Source organism: Anastrepha ludens, chromosome 6, assembly GCF_028408465.1.
Source record: "Anastrepha ludens isolate Willacy chromosome 6, idAnaLude1.1, whole genome shotgun sequence".
NCBI lineage: Eukaryota > Metazoa > Arthropoda > Insecta > Diptera > Tephritidae > Anastrepha > Anastrepha ludens.
The window spans coordinates 49,325,521-49,346,534 of record NC_071502.1 but is presented as its reverse complement, the minus strand read 5'-3'; the positions used below and the strand labels follow the sequence as shown (position 1 = coordinate 49,346,534).

The following is a 21,014-nucleotide window of genomic DNA, read 5'->3' as shown; positions in this document are numbered from 1 at the left end:
ATCCTTCTGCGAAATGGGTGGACAATATTTGTTTTTCACACGTTAAGCGAAAATTAGAATCTGCACAAATTAGAAATGAAATTCAAATAAGTAAATGTGGTGGAAACGATAGAGATTGCCTAAAAATTGCAGAGAACGAATATATATTAGAAAAGCTGGAAATTAACAGAGAATATAAGTACTGTATCATAGCGGAATGTGAGAAGGTTACAAGCACGTTGGATATGCAAACAGTGGGTACACGATTAAAGCGAGAATATTGTAAGCAATTTCTTGCAACAGGTAAACGCCGTAAACGATGCTTCGGGAATACAAATACCTTTTCGGATACGTATGAAGAATTCTCCCATGACTCATCAATTTCGGCAACAGATGAAGATGACTCTTCGGTTATGGACACCAGCAACTCTGAATCTTCTGATCATGATGAGCACTCGTCCTCGGAGGAAAATGAAAGCAGCTTCTTCAGTATTGAAGAATCATCTTTTGACTCTTCAGGAGCAGCGACATATTTAGATAAGTCTTCGAGTATGGAAATCAGTGACTCCAAATCTATTGATGATGATGAGGATTCGTCCTCAGGGAAAGATAAAAGCAGTTCGTTTAGTATTGAAGAATCATCTTTTGACTCTTCAGGAGCAGCGACATATTTAGATACGTCTTCGAGCATGGAAATCAGTGACTCCAAATCTATTGATGATGAAGAGGATTCGTCCTCAGGAAAAGATAAAAGCAGTTCGTTCAGTATTGAACAATCATCTTTTGACTCTTCAGGAGCAGCGACATATTTAGATATGTCTTCGAGCATGGAAATAAGTGACTCTAAATCTATTGATGATGAAGAGGATTCGTTCTCAGGAAAAGATAAAATCAGTTCGTTCAGTATTGAACAATCATCTTTTGACTCTTCAGGAGCAGCGACATATTTAGATACGTCTTCGAGCATGGAAATTAGTGACTCTAAATCTATTGATGATGAAGAGGATTCGTCCTCAGGAAAAGATAAAAGTAGCTCCTTTAGTAATGAAGAATTATCCCTTGAATCTTCAGGTACAGACACAGATGTCGATAAGTCTTCGAGTTTGGAAACCGAAGAATCAGGATTTATTGATGATGATAAGCATCCGTTTTCAAACGAGTCTAAGTCCTCTGATAATGGCGAAAAAGAATACTACACCAAAGAAGATTCATTTATGTTTTCGGCCGGCGATAGCTCTGAATTTTCTGACGAAGATAGAGAACGGAGTTACGAGGAGAAATACTTAGAATCTTCGGCAGCACCAACGGCTGAAGAACGTTCTGAGACTGCAGCTATAGATTCTGAATCTCCGTCGTCTTCAATCGGTAATGCAGAAACAACAAACACATTTTCTACGATCTCCGAAGCAACCGCTTTATCTGAAACCTCGAAATCATCTGAAGCGACAATTGGTTCTTCTTCCGAAACAACAATTCTGCCAACCACGGCTACAGCTACAAATTCTGAATCTCCGTCGTCTTCATTCGGAAATGCAGAAACAACAAACTCATTATCTTCGATCTCCGAAGCAACCACTTTATCTGAAACCTCGAAATCCTCTGAAGCAACAACTGGCTCTTCTTCCGAAACAACAATTCTGCCAACGACGGCTACAGCTACAGATTCTGAATCTCCGTCGTCTTCAAGCGAAAATGCAGAAATAACAAACACATTTTCTACGATCTTCGAAGCACCTACTTTATCTGAAACCTCGAGATTATCTGAAGCAACAATTTTGCCAACCACGACTACAGCTACAGATTCTGAATCTCCGTCGCCTTCAGTCGGAAATGCAGAAACAACTTTATCTGAAACCTCGAAATCGTCTAAAGCAACAACTGGCTCTTCTTCCGAAACAACAATTCTGCCAACCACGGCTACAGCTACAGATTCTGAATCTGCGTCGTCTTCAACCGAAAATACAGACACAACAAAACCATCAACTACGATCTCCGAAACAACCACTTTATCTGCAACCTCGAAATCGTCTGAAGCAACAACTGGCTCTTCTTCCGAAACAGCAATTCTGCCAACGACGTCTACAGCTACAGATTCTGAATCTCCGTCGTCTTCAAGCGGAAATGCAGAAACAACAAACACATTTTCTACGATCTCCGAAGCTACCACTTTGTCTGAAACCTCGAAATCGTCTGAAGCAACAACTGGCTCTTCTTCCGAAACAGCAATTCTGGCAACCACGGCTACAGCTACAGATTCTGAATCTCCGTCGTCTTCAATCCGAAATGCAGGAACAACAAACACATTATCTACGATCTCCGAAGCTACCACTTTATCTGAAACCTCGAAATCGTCTGAAGCAACAATTGGGTCTTCTTCCGAAACAGCAATTCTGCCAACGACGTCTACAGCTACAGATTCTGAATCTCCGTCGTCTTCCAGCGGAAATCCAGAAACAACAAACACATTTTCTACGATCTCCGAAGCTACCACTTTATCTGAAACCTCGAAATCGTCTGAAGCAACAATTGGGTCTTCTTCCGAAACAACAATTCTGCCAACGACGGCTACAGCTACAGATTCTGAATCTCCGTCGTCTTCAAGCGGAAATGCAGAAGCAACAAACACATTTTCTACGATCTCCGAAGCTACCACTTTATCTGAAACCTCGAAATCATCTGAAGCAACAACTGGCTCTTCTTCCGAAACAACAATTCTGCCAACGTCGGCTACCGCTACAGATTCTGAATCTCCGTCGTCTTCAAGCGGAAATGCAGAAGCAGCAAACACATTTTCTACGATCTCCGAAGCTACCACTTTATCTGAAACCTCGAAATCGTCTGAAGCAACAACTGGCTCTTCTTCCGAAACAGCAATTCTGCCAACGACGTCTACAGCTACAGATTCTGAATCTCCGTCGTCTTCAAGCGGAAATGCAGAAACAACAAACACATTTTCTACGATCTCCGAAGCTACCACTTTATCTGAAACCTCGAAATCGTCTGAAGCAACAATTTTGCCAATCGCGGCTACAGTTACAGGTTCTGAATCTCCGTCGTCTTCAATCGGAAATGCAGAAACAACAAACACATTTTCTACGATCTCCGAAGCTACCACTTTATCTGAAACCTCGAAATCGTCTGAAGCAACAACTGGCTCTTCTTCCGAAGCAGCAATTCTGCCAACCACAGCTACAGCTACAGTTACAGATTCTGAATCTCAGTCGTCTTCAATCGGTAACGCAGAAACAACAAACACATTTTCTACGATCTCCGAAGCAACCACTTTATCTGAAACCTCGAAATCATCTGAAGCAACAACTGGCTCTTCTTCCGAAACAACAATTCTGCCAACCAAGGCTACAGCTATAGATTCTGAATCTCCGTCGTCTTCAATCGGAAATACAGAAACAACAAACACACTTTCTACTATCTCCGAAGCAACCACTTTATCTGAAACCTCGAAATCGTCTGAAGCAGCAACTGGCTCTCCTTCCGAAACAACAATTCTGCCAACGACGGCTACAGCTACAGATTCTGAATCTCAGTCGTCTTCACTCGGTAACGCAGAAACAACAAACACATTTTCTACAATCTCCGAAGCTACCACTTTATCTGAAACCTCGAAATCATCTGAAGCAACAACTGGTTCTTCTTCCGAAACAACAATTCTGCCAACGTCGGCTACAGCTACAGATTCTGAATCTCCGTCGTCTTCAAGCGGAAATGCAGAAACAACAAACACATTTTCTACAATCTCCGAAGCTACCACTTTATCTGAAACCTCGAAATCGTCTGAAGCAACAACTGGCTCTTCTTCCGAAACAACAATTCTGCCAACGACGGCCACAGCAACAGATTCTGAATCTCCGTCGTCTTCAAGCGGAAATGCAGAAACAACAAACACATTTTCAACGATCTCCGAAGCTACCACGTTATCTGAAACCTCGAAATCATCTGAAGCAACAATTTTGCCAACCACGGCTACAGCTACAGGTTCTGAATCTCAGTCGTCTTCAATCGGTAACGCGAAAACAACAAACACATTTTCTACGATCTCCGAAGCAACCACTTTATCTGAAACCTCGAAATCGTCTGAAGCAACAACTGGCTCTTCTTCCGAAACAACAATTCTGCCAACGACGGCCACAGCTACAGATTCTGAATCTCCGTCGTCTTCAAGCGGAAATGCAGAAACAACAAACACATTTTCTACGATCTCCGCAGCTACCACTTTATCTGAAACCTCGAAATCATCTGAAACAACAATTTTGCCAACCACGGCTACAGCTACAGGTTCTGAATCTCCGTCGCCTCCAATCGGAAATGCAGAAACAACAAACACATTTCCTACGATCTCCGAAGCTACCACTTTGTCTGAAACCTCGAAATCGTCTGAAGCAACAACTGGCTCTTCTTCCGAAACAGCAATTCTGGCAACCACGGCTACAGCTACAGATTCTGAATCTCCGTCGTCTTCAAGCGGAAATGCAGGAACAACAAACACATTATCTACGATCTCCGAAGCTACCACTTTATCTGAAACCTCGAAATCGTCTGAAGCAACAACTGGCTCTTCTTCCGAAACAACAGTTCTGCCAACGACGGCTACAGCTACAGATTCTGAATCTCCGTCGTCTTCAAGCGGAAATGCAGAAACAACAAACACATTTTCTACGATCTCCGAAGCTACCACTTCATCAGAAACCTCGAAATCATCTGAAGCAACAACTGCCTCTTCTTCCGAAACAACAATTCTGCCAACCACGGCTTCAGCTACAGATTCTGAAACTCCGTCGTCTTCAAGCGGAAATGCAGAAACGACAAACACATTTTCTACAATCTCCGAAGCAACCACTTTATCTGAAACCTCGAAATCATCGGAAGCAACAATTGGGTCTTCTTCCGAAACAACAATTCTGCCAACCACGGCTACAGTTGCAGATTCTGAACCTCCGTCGGCTTCAATCGGAAATGCAAAAACAACAGTCTCATTATCTACGATCTCCGAAGCTACCGCTTTATCTGAAACCTCGAAATCGTCTGAAGCAATAACTGCCTCTTCTTCCGAAACAGCAATTCTGCCAACGACGGCTACAGCTACATATTCTGAATCTGCGTCGTCTTTAAGCAGAAATGCAGAAACAACAAACACATTTTCTACGATCTCCGAAGCTACCACTTTATCTGAAACCTCGAAATCGTCTGAAGCAATAACTGGCTCTTCTTCCGAAGCAACAATTCTGCCAACGACGGCTACAGCTACAAATTCTGTATCTCCGTCGTCTTCAAGCGGAAATGCAGAAACAACAAACACATTTTCTACGATCTCCGAAGCTACCACTTTATCTGAAACCTCGAGATCATCTGAAGCAACAATTTTGCCAACCACGGCTATAGCTACAGGTTCTGAATCTCCGTCGTCTTCAATCGGTAGCGCAGAAACAACAAACACATTTTCTACGATCTCCGAAGCAACCACGTTATCTGAAACCTCGAAATCATCTGAAGCAACAACTGGCTCTTCTTCCGAAACAAATATTCTGCCAACGACGGCTAGAACTACAGATTCTGAATCTCCGTCGTCTTCAAGCGGAAATGCAGAAACAACAAGCACATTTTCCACGATCTCCGAAGCTACCACTTTATCTGAAACCTCGAAATCGTCTGAAGCAACAACTGCCTCTTCTTCCGAAACAACAATTCTGCCAACGACGGCCACAGCAACAGATTCTGAATCTCCGTCGTCTTCAAGCGGAAATGCAGAAACAACAAACACATTTTCTACGATCTCCGAAGCTACCACTTCATCAGAAACCTCGAAATCATCTGAAGCAACAACTGCCTCTTCTTCCGAAACAACAATTCTGCCAACCACGGCTTCAGCTACAGATTCTGAAACTCCGTCGTCTTCAAGCGGAAATGCAGAAACGACAAACACATTTTCTACAATCTCCGAAGCAACCACTTTATCTGAAACCTCGAAATCATCGGAAGCAACAATTGGGTCTTCTTCCGAAACAACAATTCTGCCAACCACGGCTACAGTTGCAGATTCTGAACCTGCGTCGGCTTCAATCGGAAATGCAAAAACAACAGTCTCATTATCTACGATCTCCGAAGCTACCGCTTTATCTGAAACCTCGAAATCGTCTGAAGCAATAACTGCCTCTTCTTCCGAAACAGCAATTCTGCCAACGACGGCTACAGCTACATATTCTGAATCTGCGTCGTCTTTAAGCAGAAATGCAGAAACAACAAACACATTTTCTACGATCTCCGAAGCTACCACTTTATCTGAAACCTCGAAATCGTCTGAAGCAATAACTGGCTCTTCTTCCGAAGCAACAATTCTGCCAACGACGGCTACAGCTACAAATTCTGTATCTCCGTCGTCTTCAAGCGGAAATGCAGAAACAACAAACACATTTTCTACGATCTCCGAAGCTACCACTTTATCTGAAACCTCGAGATCATCTGAAGCAACAATTTTGCCAACCACGGCTATAGCTACAGGTTCTGAATCTCCGTCGTCTTCAATCGGTAGCGCAGAAACAACAAACACATTTTCTACGATCTCCGAAGCAACCACGTTATCTGAAACCTCGAAATCATCTGAAGCAACAACTGGCTCTTCTTCCGAAACAAATATTCTGCCAACGACGGCTAGAACTACAGATTCTGAATCTCCGTCGTCTTCAAGCGGAAATGCAGAAACAACAAGCACATTTTCCACGATCTCCGAAGCTACCACTTTATCGGAAACATCGAAATCGTCTGAAGCAACAACTGGCTCTTCTTCCGAAACAACAATTCTGCCAACGACGGCTACAGCTACAGATTCTGAATCTCCGTCGTCTTCAGTCGGAAATGCAGAAACAACTTTATCTGAAATCTCGAAATCCTCTGAAGCAACAATTGGCTCTTCTTACGAAACAACAATTCTGCCAACCACGGCTACTGCTACAGATTCTGAATCTCCGTCGTCTTCAGTCGGAAATGCAGAAACAACTTTATCTGAAATCTCGAAATCGTCTGAAGCAACATCTGGCTCTTCTTCCGAAACAACAATTCTGCCAACGACGGCTACAGCTACAGATTCTGAATCTCCCTCGTCTTCAAGCGGAAATGCAGAAACAACAAACACATTTTCTGCGATCTCCGAAGCAACCACTTTATCTGAAACCTCGAAATCATCTGAAGCCACAATTTTGCCAACCACGACTACAGCTACAGATTCTGAATCTTCGTCGTCTTCAGTGGGAAATGCAGAAACAACTTTATCTGAAATCTCGAAATCGTCTGAAGCAACAACTGGATCTTCTTCCGAAACAACAATTCTGCCAACGACGGCTACAGCTACAGATTCTGAATCTCCGTCGTCTTCAAGCGGAAATGCAGAAACAACAAACACATTTTCTACGATCTCCGAAGCAACCACTTTATCTGAAACCTCGAAATCATCTGAAGCCACAATTTTGCCAACCACGACTACAGCTACAGATTCTGAATCTCCGTCGTCTTCAGTCGGAAATGCAGAAACAACTTTATTTGAAACCTCGAAATCGTCTGAAGCAACAATTGGCTCTTCTTCCGAAACAACAATTCTGCCAACCACGGCTACAGCTATAGATTCTGAATCTCCGTCGTCTTCAATCGGTAATGCAGAAACAACAAACACATTTTCTACGATCTCCGAAGCAACCACTTTATCTGAAACCTCGAAATCATCTGAAGCAACAACTGGCTCTTCTTCCGAAACAACAATTCTGCCAACATCGGCTACAGCTACAGATTCTGAATCTCCGTCGTCTTCAAGCGGAAATACAGAAACAACAAACACATTTGCTACGATCTCCGAAGCTACCACTTTATCTGAAACCTCGAAATCGTCTGAAGCAACAACTGGCTCTTCTTCCGAAACAACAATTTTGCCAACCACGACTACAGCTACAGATTCTGAATCTCCGTCGTCTTCAGTCGGAAATGCAGAAACAACTTTATTTGAAACCTCGAAATCGTCTGAAGCAACAATTGGCTCTTCTTCCGAAACAACAATTCTGCCAATCACGGCTACAGCTATAGATTCTGAATCTCCGTCGTCTTCAATCGGAAATGCAGAAACAACAAACACATTTTCTACGATGTCCGAAGCTACCACTTTATCTGAAACCTCGAAATCATCTGAAGCAACAACTGGCTCTTCTTCCGAAACAACAATTCTGCCAACCAAGGCTACAGCTATAGATTCTGAATCTCCGTCGTCTTCAATCGGAAATGCAGAAACAACAAACACATTTTCTACTATCTCCGAAGCAACCACTTTATCTGAAACCTCGAAATCGTCTGAAGCAGCAACTGGCTCTTCTTCCGAAACAACAATTCTGCCAACGACGGCTACAGCTACAGATTCTGAATCTCAGTCGTCTTCACTCGGTAACGCAGAAACAACAAACACATTTTCTACAATCTCCGAAGCTACCACTTTATCTGAAACCTCGAAATCGTCTGAAGCAACAACTGGCTCTTCTTCCGAAACAACAATTCTGCCAACCAAGGCTACAGCTATAGATTCTGAATCTCCGTCGTCTTCAAGCGGAAATGCAGAAACAACAAACACATTTGCTACGATCTCCGAAGCTACCACTTTATCTGAAACCTCGAAATCGTCTGAAGCAACAACTGGCTCTTCTTCCGAAACAACAATTTTGCCAACCACGACTACAGCTACAGATTCTGAATCTCCGTCGTCTTCAGTCGGAAATGCAGAAACAACTTTATTTGAAACCTCGAAATCGTCTGAAGCAACAATTGGCTCTTCTTCCGAAACAACAATTCTGCCAACCACGGCTACAGCTATAGATTCTGAATCTCCGTCGTCTTCAATCGGTAATGCAGAAACAACAAACACATTTTCTACGATCTCCGAAGCAACCACTTTATCTGAAACCTCGAAATCATCTGAAGCAACAACTGGCTCTTCTTCCGAAACAACAATTCTGCCAACATCGGCTACAGCTACAGATTCTGAATCTCCGTCGTCTTCAAGCGGAAATGCAGAAACAACAAACACATTTGCTACGATCTCCGAAGCTACCACTTTATCTGAAACCTCGAAATCGTCTGAAGCAACAACTGGCTCTTCTTCCGAAACAACAATTTTGCCAACCACGACTACAGCTACAGATTCTGAATCTCCGTCGTCTTCAGTCGGAAATGCAGAAACAACTTTATTTGAAACCTCGAAATCGTCTGAAGCAACAATTGGCTCTTCTTCCGAAACAACAATTCTGCCAACCACGGCTACAGCTATAGATTCTGAATCTCCGTCGTCTTCAATCGGTAATGCAGAAACAACAAACACATTTTCTACGATCGCCGAAGCAACCACTTTATCTGAAACCTCGAAATCATCTGAAGCAACAACTGGCTCTTCTTCCGAAACAACAATTCTGCCAACATCGGCTACAGCTACAGATTCTGAATCTCCGTCGTCTTCAAGCGGAAATGCAGAAACAACAAACACATTTTCTACGATGTCCGAAGCTACCACTTTATCTGAAACCTCGAAATCATCTGAAGCAACAATTTTCCCAACCACAGCTACAGCTACAGCTACAGATTCTGAATCTCCGTCGTCTTCAGTCGGAAATGCAGAAACAACAAACACATTTTCTACGATGTCCGAAGCAACCACTTTATCTGAAACCTCGAAATCATCTGAAGCAACAACTGGCTCTTCTTCCGAAACAACAATTCTGCCAACGTCGGCTACAGCTACAGATTCTGAATCTCCGTCGTCTTCAAGCGGAAATGCAGAAACAACAAACACATTTTCTACGATCTCCGAAGCTACCACTTTATCTGAAACCTCGAAATCATCTGAAGCAACAACTGGCTCTTCTTCCGAAACAACAATTTTGCCAACCACGACTACAGCTACAGATTCTGAATCTCCGTCGTCTTCAGTCGGAAATGCAGAAACAACTTTATTTGAAACCTCGAAATCGTCTGAAGCAACAATTGGCTCTTCTTCCGAAACAACAATTCTGCCAACCACGGCTACAGCTATAGATTCTGAATCTCCGTCGTCTTCAATCGGTAATGCAGAAACAACAAACACATTTTCTACGATCTCCGAAGCAACCACTTTAACAGAAACCTCGAAATCATCTGAAGCCACAATTTTGCCAACCACGACTACAGCTACAGGTTCTGAATCTCCGTCGTCTTCAGTCGGAAATGCAGAAACAACTTTATTTGAAACCTCGAAATCGCCTGAAGCAACAACTGGCTCTTCTTCCGAAACAACAATTCTGCCAACGTCGGCTACAGCTACAGATTCTGAATCTCCGTCGTCTTCAAGCGGAAATGCAGAAGCAACAAACACATTTTCTACGATCTCCGAAGCTACCACTTTATCTGAAACCTCGAAATCGTCTGAAGCAACAACTGGCTCTTCTTCCGAAACAGCAATTCTGCCAACGACGTCTACAGCTACAGATTCTGAATCTCCGTCGTCTTCAAGCGGAAATGCAGAAACAACAAACACATTTTCTACGATCTCCGAAGCTACCACTTTATCTGAAACCTCGAAATCGTCTGAAGCAACAATTGGGTCTTCTTCCGAAACAGCAATTCAGCCAACGACGTCTACAGCTACAGATTCTGAATCTCCGTCGTCTTCCAGCGGAAATGCAGAAACAACAAACACATTTTCTACGATCTCCGAAGCTACCACTTTATCTGAAACCTCGAAATCGTCTGAAGCAACAATTGGGTCTTCTTCCGAAACAGCAATTCTGCCAACGACGTCTACAGCTACAGATTCTGAATCTCCGTCGTCTTCAAGCGGAAATGCAGAAGCAACAAACACATTTTCTACGATCTCCGAAGCTACCACTTTATCTGAAACCTCGAAATCATCTGAAGGAACAACTGGCTCTTCTTCCGAAACAACAATTCTGCCAACGTCGGCTACAGCTACAGATTCTGAATCTCCGTCGTCTTCAAGCGGAAATGCAGAAGCAACAAACACATTTTCTACGATCTCCGAAGCTACCACTTTATCTGAAACCTCGAAATCGTCTGAAGCAACAACTGGCTCTTCTTCCGAAACAGCAATTCTGCCAACGACGTCTACAGCTACAGATTCTGAATCTCCGTCGTCTTCAAGCGGAAATGCAGAAACAACAAACACATTTTCTACGATCTCCGAAGCTACCACTTTATCTGAAACCTCGAAATCGTCTGAAGCAACAATTTTGCCAACCGCGGCTACAGTTACAGGTTCTGAATCTCCGTCGTCTTCAAGCGGAAATGCAGAAACAACAAACACATTTTCTACGATCTCCGAAGCTACCACTTTATCTGAAACCTCGAAATCGTCTGAAGCAACAACTGGCTCTTCTTCCGAAGCAGCAATTCTGCCAACCACAGCTACAGCTACAGCTACAGATTCTGAATCTCAGTCGTCTTCAATCGGTAACGCAGAAACAACAAACACATTTTCTACGATCTCCGAAGCAACCACTTTATCTGAAACCTCGAAATCATCTGAAGCAACAACTGGCTCTTCTTCCGAAACAACAATTCTGCCAACCAAGGCTACAGCTATAGATTCTGAATCTCCGTCGTCTTCAATCGGAAATGCAGAAACAACAAACACATTTTCTACTATCTCCGAAGCAACCACTTTATCTGAAACCTCGAAATCGTCTGAAGCAGCAACTGGCTCTTCTTCCGAAACAACAATTCTGCCAACGACGGCTACAGCTACAGATTCTGAATCTCAGTCGTCTTCACTCGGTAACGCAGAAACAACAAACACATTTTCTACAATCTCCGAAGCTACCACTTTATCTGAAACCTCGAAATCATCTGAAGCAACAACTGGTTCTTCTTCCGGAACAACAATTCTGCCAACGTCGGCTACAGCTACAGATTCTGAATCTCCGTCGTCTTCAAGCGGAAATGCAGAAACAACAAACACATTTTCTACGATCTCCGAAGCAACCACTTTATCTGAAACCTCGAAATCATCTGAAGCAACAACTGGCTCTTCTTCCGAAACAACAATTCTGCCAACCACGGCTACAGCTACAGATTCTGAATCTCCGTCGTCTTCAATCGGAAATGCAGAAACAACAAACCCATTATCTACGATCTCCGAAGCTACCACTTTATCTGAAACCTCGAAATCATCTGAAGCAACAACTGGCTCTTCTTCCGAAACAACAATTCTGCCAACGACGGCTACAGCTACAGATTCTGAATCTCCGTCGTCTTCAAGCGGAAATGCAGAAACGACAAACACATTTTCTACGATCTCCGAAGCTACCACTTTATCTGAAACCTCGAAATCGTCTGAAGCAACAACTGGCTCTTCTTCCGAAACAACAATTCTGCCAACGACGGCCACAGGTACAGATTCTGAATCTCCGTCGTCTTCAAGCGGAAATGCAGAAACAACAAACACATTTTCTACGATCTCCGAAGCTACCACTTTATCTGAAACCTCGAAATCATCTGAAGCAACAATTTTGCCAACCACGGCTACAGCTACAGGTTCTGAATCTCCGTCGCCTCCAATCGGAAATGCAGAAACAACAAACACATTTCCTACGATCTCCGAAGCTACCACTTTGTCTGAAACCTCGAAATCGTCTGAAGCAACAACTGGCTCTTCTTCCGAAACAACAGTTCTGCCAACGACGGCTACAGCTACAGATTCTGAATCTCCGTCGTCTTCAATCGGAAATGCAGAAACAACAAACCCATTATCTACGATCTCCGAAGCTACCACTTTATCTGAAACCTCGAAATCATCTGAAGCAACAACTGGCTCTTCTTCCGAAACAACAATTCTGCCAACCACGGCTACAGCTACAGATTCTGAATCTCCGTCGTCTTCAATCGGAAATGCAGAAACAACAAACCCATTATCTACGATCTCCGAAGCTACCACTTTATCTGAAACCTCGAAATCATCTGAAGCAACAACTGGCTCTTCTTCCGAAACAACAATTCTGCCAACGACGGCTACAGCTACAGATTCTGAATCTCCGTCGTCTTCAAGCGGAAATGCAGAAACGACAAACACATTTTCTACGATCTCCGAAGCTACCACTTTATCTGAAACCTCGAAATCGTCTGAAGCAACAACTGGCTCTTCTTCCGAAACAACAATTCTGCCAACGACGGCCACAGGTACAGATTCTGAATCTCCGTCGTCTTCAAGCGGAAATGCAGAAACAACAAACACATTTTCTACGATCTCCGAAGCCACCACTTTATCTGAAACCTCGAAATCATCTGAAGCAACAATTTTGCCAACCACGGCTACAGCTACAGGTTCTGAATCTCCGTCGCCTCCAATCGGAAATGCAGAAACAACAAACACATTTCCTACGATCTCCGAAGCTACCACTTTGTCTGAAACCTCGAAATCGTCTGAAGCAACAACTGGCTCTTCTTCCGAAACAACAGTTCTGCCAACGACGGGTACAGCTACAGATTCTGAATCTCCGTCGTCTTCAAGCGGAAATGCAGAAACGACAAACACATTGTCTACGATCTCCGAAGCAACCACTTTATCTGAAACCTCGAAATCATCTGAAGCAACAATTGGCTCTTCTTCCGAAACAACAGTTCTGCCAACCACGGCTACGGCTGCAGATTCTGAATCTCCGTTGTCTTCAATCGGAAATGCAGAAACAACTTTTTCTGAAACCTCGAAATCATCTGAAGCCACTATTGGCTCTTTTTCCGAAACAACAATTCTGCCAACCACAGCTACAGTTACAGATTCTGAATCTCCGTCGTCTTCAATCGGAAATGCAAAAACAACAAACACATTTCCTACGATCTCCGAAGCAACCACTTTATCTGAAACCTCGTAATGAGCTGAAGTAACAATTGACTCTTATTCCGAAACTGCAATTCTATCAACTGCATCAACATCCATTTCATCATAAACCTCGCAATTATCTGAAGCAACAACTGGGTCTTCTTCTAAAACAGCAATTGCATCAGCCTCGGCAACATTTACTGCACTTTTGACCTTCCTTCTGGAGTAATAACAGATGCTTTTAGCGGAACAAGAAAGGAAACCGCTCCGGCAGCAGATTCTTTTTCTGTGTTGTCAATTGATGAAAATGCAGAAACAACAAATTTATCAGCTAAGATGTTCAAAACCTCTAAATAATCTGCCAGTTCCATCAACCGCGGCAAAATCCACTTGACGTGAAACAGGAATACTTCGACCACAACTTGCGTTGAGTAATTTTCATCACTCGCTATTTGTGTAATTTAAAATTTTATATATAAGTGTATTTTTATATAAATTATCTCGTCCCCTTAGTATAACAATAGCCTATGTGCTCATAGGCTATTATTTTTTTATTGAATTTTTGGATTCTCCATCGTCGATTTTATATGTGGTCGAAATTTTGTCAAATTCTAGTTCCACAAAGTGGGTCAAAACGTCAGTCAAAAAATAATAAATATTTACAGACATAACGAGATTTGAGTGAGAGCTACTTTCGACAAAAAGTTTGAAATTCATTTTCTCAAAACATCAAAAAATGTATAGGCTATTTTAATACTAAGGGGACGATCTAAGGAAGAACATGAAGAATGTTTTAAATATAATTTAGTATTAAATGGGATTTTAGTACGTTTGGTTTTGATACAAGTGGTTTTTCGTGCGATTGGTTAATTAAATTTAGTTGGTAACCGGTAGTTATAATCGGTAGGTAATAATAATTTTACTTTTTATGAATGTAGGGATGGAGTTGTTTATTTAAAGCATTTTTTGCACAAGATACGGGCTAAGCTCGACTGAAAATGAGTGTTAATATATTATATTATATATATATATATGCGCATCGTTATTTCGGAAATTCAGCTATGGGTTTGTTTTGTATTCCATTGCATTAATTTGGTCAGCTCAAGTGATGTCAGCTCCATTAACAGATTTAATCGTCGCTTAGCTATAGATTTCGCTAAAGGTAGTCACATTTTTACCTAACCAGATAGCTACCTCATTAGTGGTTAGAATTTCAGTCTGAAGTTTCAGCTACAGTTATTAGGAAGACGAGCTGAAACGCTTACCTTAGACTTCTTACAGTGGCCGCCAAAGTCAACTTAATCGTCACGCTTGGGCCACCCACTCACGTTTAGGTAGAATACTAGTACTAAATAAAATGTAGTTCATCCAAACAATACTCAACAGAATTAGTTGAACCCCGAGCGAGTGTTATGGCCATTGAATAGTTGCGGCAAGCCGAGCAGCAGTGTTACATGCATTCTGTTTGCCAATCACGTTTGGTGTATTTGAGGTAGTTTTATGTCTGGGATTTCGATTGTCCAGGATTTCAGTATTGAAAGAAAGTATATACCATGATAATACAAAAATAAACTCATGGATTGATTTTTCATCGGCGAATATCTGTTGAGGCAGATGTTGGCTGGTGATGCAAAATTGGTCACTCAAATTTCTTACTACCGACCTGTACTATCAACAATTGCTCCATCTAAAGGGAAAGGCCGGCTTTGGCCAGTCGAAGAGGAATAGTTCTGACTTTTTCCCGCCATTTTGGATTTTTGTCTTAATCCAACAAATTTACAGAAAAATTCGCCTTACAAAGTTGTATTCAGCTCCTCGACAAATTTTAAGAAATATTTTAGATTTGATCCAATCATTGTAAGAGATTGTGTTGAGTTGAGTTGCGACAGGGTTAATATTTTATTGTATCAAGTTTAAAAATAACATCACCCAAGGTTAGTTAAAAAATTGTTTCTAATATCTGCTAAGATCTCAACACAAAAGTAATTGGGTAATGCAATCCACCTTGACAAAGTTTTCCTGATTAGCATTCGCTTTTGTTTTTCCAAAGATTAGAAACAAAAATATGAATAAGTAAAAATAAATTATTTATACAATTTTTTTTTGTTTTTATTGTACTATCTGTTCATATGACCATCGAAAGCAAGGGCAATAAACAATTTTTATGGCTATCAATTAAATTCGTTTAAGTCTTATGAAATTCAAAATGTCATTTCCTCATTCCTCTTTAATATCAACTAATCGATAAACTCAATGTAAAGATTGTAAATGTTCAATGGAGGAGTGCTTGTAAGTATAGGGTAGGCCATTGAAATGGAAATCAATATGGAACGCTATAACTTTTGATAGCCCTGCCAGCCCTGCTCTGAGTGAACCAGTTAAAATTGCCAATCTTTACATTCAAAATAACTTCGGTATTGGCAAAAAATTCTTATGAGTGATGCCACGTTGAGGGATCTCCGAGTATTTTGGACATTGTCTTTACTTCTTCTATATTTTGTTTATTTGTTGGTTTGAGTATAAAAAGAAGTAAGCAAAAAATTTTGAAAAAATTTTATAATTTTGAAATTCCTTCTATACGAAAACTTTAGAGTTTTTTGAAGTGAAATATCTTGTTTTGTTTTGTTAACACTTTTGTGCAGTTTGAGTTTTTAAAGATGATATCGTCCCCTTAGTATAACAATAGCCTATGTGCTCATAGGCTATTATTTTTTTATTGAATTTTTGGATTCTCCATCGTCGATTTTATATGTGGTCAAAATTTGGTCAAATTCTAGTTCCACAAAGTGCGTCAAAACGTCAGTCAAAAATAATAAATATTTACAGACATAACGAGATTTGAGTGAGAGCTACTTTCGACAAAAAGTTTAAAATTCATTTTCTCAAAACATCAAAAAATGTATAGGCTATTTTAATACTAAGGGAACGATATATACTCTAAAAAATATACTTGAGAAAAAAATTATATTTAAAAAAAATATATATTATAATTTGTTATTTTATTTTGTTCGAAATTTGTGGGAAACAATTACTTGCTTATATTTGAAGATTCGATTTTATTTACTAAGGTAGAATATTTTCCACATGCGAGCAAATAATTGTTTCTTTCAAAAATTTTCAATAGAAGAATATAATTGTTTCCTAAAATTTTTTAAAATATAATTTATCTTAAAAAATTAAAAATAAAATTGTATAAAAATCGTAAAAAACGAAGATGTTTCACTTAAAAACACTATACACCATTTTAACACCTGATATATTTTTTTCAGTTTACTTCTTATCATATTCTTTTATACTCGAGCTTAGAAATAAACCATATCTTAAGTAATTTACATCAGATTGAAATTTTTTTATGTTAGTCGAGGTGCATTTCGTGTTGAATAGAAGCATTAAAATCTAAATTGTCCGTTTTATGTCAGTCTTTTTATGACCAAAAAGTTATAGTTTGGCGCGATATTTGCATGAAGACGACAATCATCGAGATATAAATATATTTTTTTAAAATAATGATGGAGCTACTTCAAACTTCAAAAGTTAGAGTTATCGGACCAGTATAACATGTCACACTGCTCGAAGAATAATCAATAATCAAGGCGGCTGGTATCGAAAAAGGCGACTTAAATTTTACGCAGACTTTTAGTGGTGAGATTATTCAACATAGAGCTTTAGCCAATATACGATATGAAATCGCCGCTTTGTTAGAAGCCTCGCACGAAACCTTGTGCAACGTGATGGAAAATACCGTAAAAAATAGAATATTTGTCCATAAAGGCAAAAGCTGGTCTTTTGTGCATTATTGTCTACAAAAAGAAGTTTGCACAAATCATTATAAACTAAAATAATGAACAATGAGAAAATGTATGGGTTTCATTGTATATTTTTTTTTACAGAAACAAATGCTCTTACTTAAAATGGACAACCCTGTGCGTCTGCATATATGTACAGCCATTGAAAAATTCTTAAGAACGATAGCCAAATTTTCTTGTTCATCGCTTTTGCAATCCTCTTACTCTCAAATACTCGCGAGCAATCTATTGAATTTTTAAGACTCTTAAAATTTTTTACATTTTTATTTTTGCAGGGTTTTACAATAAAATTCAGTTATATACAAACTAGGGCGGGTCGATTTAAAAATCGCTCATTGCTTTGTGAAAACCGTATTCTAGGGATCGAAATAAGAAACTTTGCAAAAGGAACCATACCTCTAAAACGAATTCTGATGTCCCCCAATTTGGGTCGAACGAAAAATCCCACTTTGACCCATTTAGAGTGCTCCAATTGAGTCCACATATATGACCGACCCCCACTAACTTTGGACGGCCGATCCACCCATGCCAGTGGCATACCCCTGGAACTCCCCTGGGGGGTTCCTCATACAATCATTTCAAAATATCACCATGTTTGGCCTTTACATGAAAAAATAAACTAAAAAGTTCGACCCAAATTGGGGGACATCAGAATTCGTTTTAGAGGTATGGTTCCTTTTGCAAAGTTTCTTATTTCGAGCCCTATATTATAATTTTCACAGAGCAATGGGCGATTTTTTTGCCTCCCCACAAATCGACCCGGCCTAATACAAAGCCATTGACCCATTAACTACTTCTTGAGAAGCTAACTATAAATTTTGGCTTCTGTTCAAGCTATTAAGAAAATACATTGTCGTAAGTTTTACACTTTTGCATCTTAAATGCTATTCAACAGTCTTCCTTCTAATATACGAAACATAAGAAACTTACAATAATTTTTGCAGCAAATGAAAACCGTTTTGAGTAAATCTTATAAGTAGCTAATAAAAGTTAGCCAGCCACTTCACACTGGTGTGCGCTATGCAGCTCAAATAAATAGAACCGTAAATAAATTCAGTTCGTAACTCAAGTGACACTTCCGCTCTCCTAATATTTCTAAGCTAGAGGCCAAAAATCCCTGTGTTGTTTTATCGCAGCTGTTCCACATTACTAAACTCTTACAACTTTAAAAGGGAATTGACTCACACGCTTTCTGGGCATGATCCAAAGTTATATTGTACTGTATACTAGGCGTATTTTTTGTGTATCTCTACAGTTGAGTTTGAGGATTGAGATCAGCACTTGATGATGGCCAATTAAGTATCGTGATTGAGTGGCGTTCAAAAAAACTTGTCTATAATTTGGGATGTATGCAATTTCTATATTAGCTATGTATTCTTATTGTACGCTTTACGTTTTGCAGTATCTCACAACGCGCTTGAGCGCATCCATATTACCTCCAATTTTGTCAACTATTCGACGAAAAGTAATCACAAATTATTTATGACACAAATAAATTTTTGAAGCACTTCAAACTTGCACTTTATTGCAGCAAATACCTGTAATACCAGAATTTTTTCCAAAGATGTTGATTAGCGCACATTGCGATTCGAACGCATCGTTCTTAAGTATTTTCCAACGGCTGTATATGCAAGTATGCTTAGTATAATAAATATAACACCGAACTAGCAAAAACAAAAAAAAAAAAAAACACAGAAAAGGAAACAGTGATTGGTCAATTTTATAGGTGTTGTAAATGTCACTCTTTTGTGTAAATTTGTAAATACGGCATTACCTATAAAAAGTATGCCAAGTTCTTGCAACGGCAATAGTTTCGTATCAACAACGCATGTGAGCGCACAAGTTCTATTTTGAAAAAGGAAATCTATTATTACTGTGCTAATATTCGAAAAGTGTTTCGTTTTTTGCAAATAAAAATAATTGGTGCATAAAATGCAAAAATTAACCTTGTTTTTACTCTGCCTTGGAGTGGCCACATCCTGGGCGAAGTCACCTTACAGTTTACTGAGCAAAACCGAAATGAATTTATTGCAAGCCATGATGGACACGCGACAACTTCAACGCTCAAATCCAACACGCAGCATGGGTTGCTTTGATTACTATCTACCGCTGTTTGATAGTATAAGCGAGGAGTACAAGGAGGCTTATGCTGCATGCGTTGATAAAGGGAATGCGGATAGGGAGGCGATCGATGCTGCTACTCAGCCTAGAAGAGATTTAATTGAAAATGTGGCAAGATCCTCATGTCTAGCTCTACAAGAGTGTACCCTGCTCAATGGATCTGTCGATTACTTCAGTTGTTTTGCGAGTACTGTGAGTAGAGAATTTGAAATGAAATGAAGTCAAATTTTAACAAACTGTTCAAGGTTATTGTTTCAAACGCATTTTTTTTTATTTTTAATTTCCTATTTTGGCTATATACTCTAGGGCAAGGAAAATACTGAAAATATGTACGAAATTTCAGCAAATGCCTCGGCAACATTAGCAGAAGTGCGCGAAAGCTATCGCTTGATTGAGACCGAAGAGAATCGTTGCACAAATACGTCGGAACGTGCTTACGTCGAAGAGATCTATCAAGCTAATTTGGATTTACAAAGTTGTTTAAGGGGCGATACACCGGTGCCAACAACAACGACAACAACACCAACACCAAGTCCTACTGATGACCCAAATACAACAACTGCCTCCAGGGTTACCTCCACTGATGAGCCACTTACAAAAAGCAGCTCCGTGGAATCGACCACCGATGATCCAACTACTACAACAGCTGCCTCCACGCCAACCTCTACTGAGGAGCCACCTACAAAAAGCTCCTCCGTGGAATCGACCACCGATGATCCAACTACTACAACAGCTGCCTCCTCGGATACAGATTCGTCAGAACATAATTTATTGCCTGAAGAAGATTTGTTTGCAATCGCCAGAAATACTTTTGTTAAAATGAGGTCTCCAGTACGCAAGCATTGAAAAGCGGAAGCACATAAATATTTATGATGGCCTTTAATGTATGACACAATAAAGTAAATAGTAATAAAAATTTTATAATTGTCAATATGACCAAATGTGTTTAAGTGAATATGTAGTTGCATGTGTGAGTAGAACGTGAAAGATAAAGTTGATATTACTAATATTTATTGCCTGCCTGCTTAATACGAGTACAATAATCTGGCAATTGATTAGTGAAAACGGCGGCGTACGGTAGATAATATAATTTTCAGTTATAGTTATTAGGGCTGTGTTATTCTTTACAAACACAATAGCAGGAAAATGAAAATAATTATTTGAAAAACGAAAAAGATAAATGTAATAGAGATAAGATTTAAGGTGTTACAGAACACTGACGCTCGGAATAATTAGTGTAAAATTGAATACATATTGCAGTG

The 21,014-nt window shown here is 40.2% G+C and overlaps 2 protein-coding genes across 2 annotated transcripts; both read left to right on the top strand.

Moving 5' to 3' along the window:
- Nucleotides 1-224: 224 nt before the first annotated feature.
- On the top strand, nt 225-13,877 carry LOC128867056 (serine-rich adhesin for platelets-like). The gene has a single exon (XM_054108150.1). It carries the CDS (start codon nt 225-227, stop codon nt 13,875-13,877), a length of 13,653 nt encoding a protein of 4,550 aa, XP_053964125.1.
- Nucleotides 13,878-19,426: 5,549 nt separating this feature from the next.
- Nucleotides 19,427-20,702, top strand: LOC128867967 (uncharacterized). Its single transcript, XM_054109616.1, has 2 exons — nt 19,427-19,944; nt 20,059-20,702. Exons 1-2 carry the CDS (start codon nt 19,564-19,566, stop codon nt 20,596-20,598), a joined length of 921 nt encoding a protein of 306 aa, XP_053965591.1. The 5' UTR covers nt 19,427-19,563; the 3' UTR covers nt 20,599-20,702.
- The last annotated feature ends 312 nt before the right edge of the window (nt 20,703-21,014 follow it).

Bases quoted from the DNA above. Each gene is read 5' to 3' on its own strand.
- LOC128867056 (XM_054108150.1), top strand. From the start codon at position 225: ATGCAAACAGTGGGTACACGATTAAAGCGAGAATATTGTAAGCAATTT.
- LOC128867967 (XM_054109616.1), top strand. From the start codon at position 19,564: ATGCAAAAATTAACCTTGTTTTTACTCTGCCTTGGAGTGGCCACATCC. The intron at 19,945-20,058 runs GTGAGTAGAGAA...TATATACTCTAG, and splicing joins TCAGTTGTTTTGCGAGTACT to GGCAAGGAAAATACTGAAAA.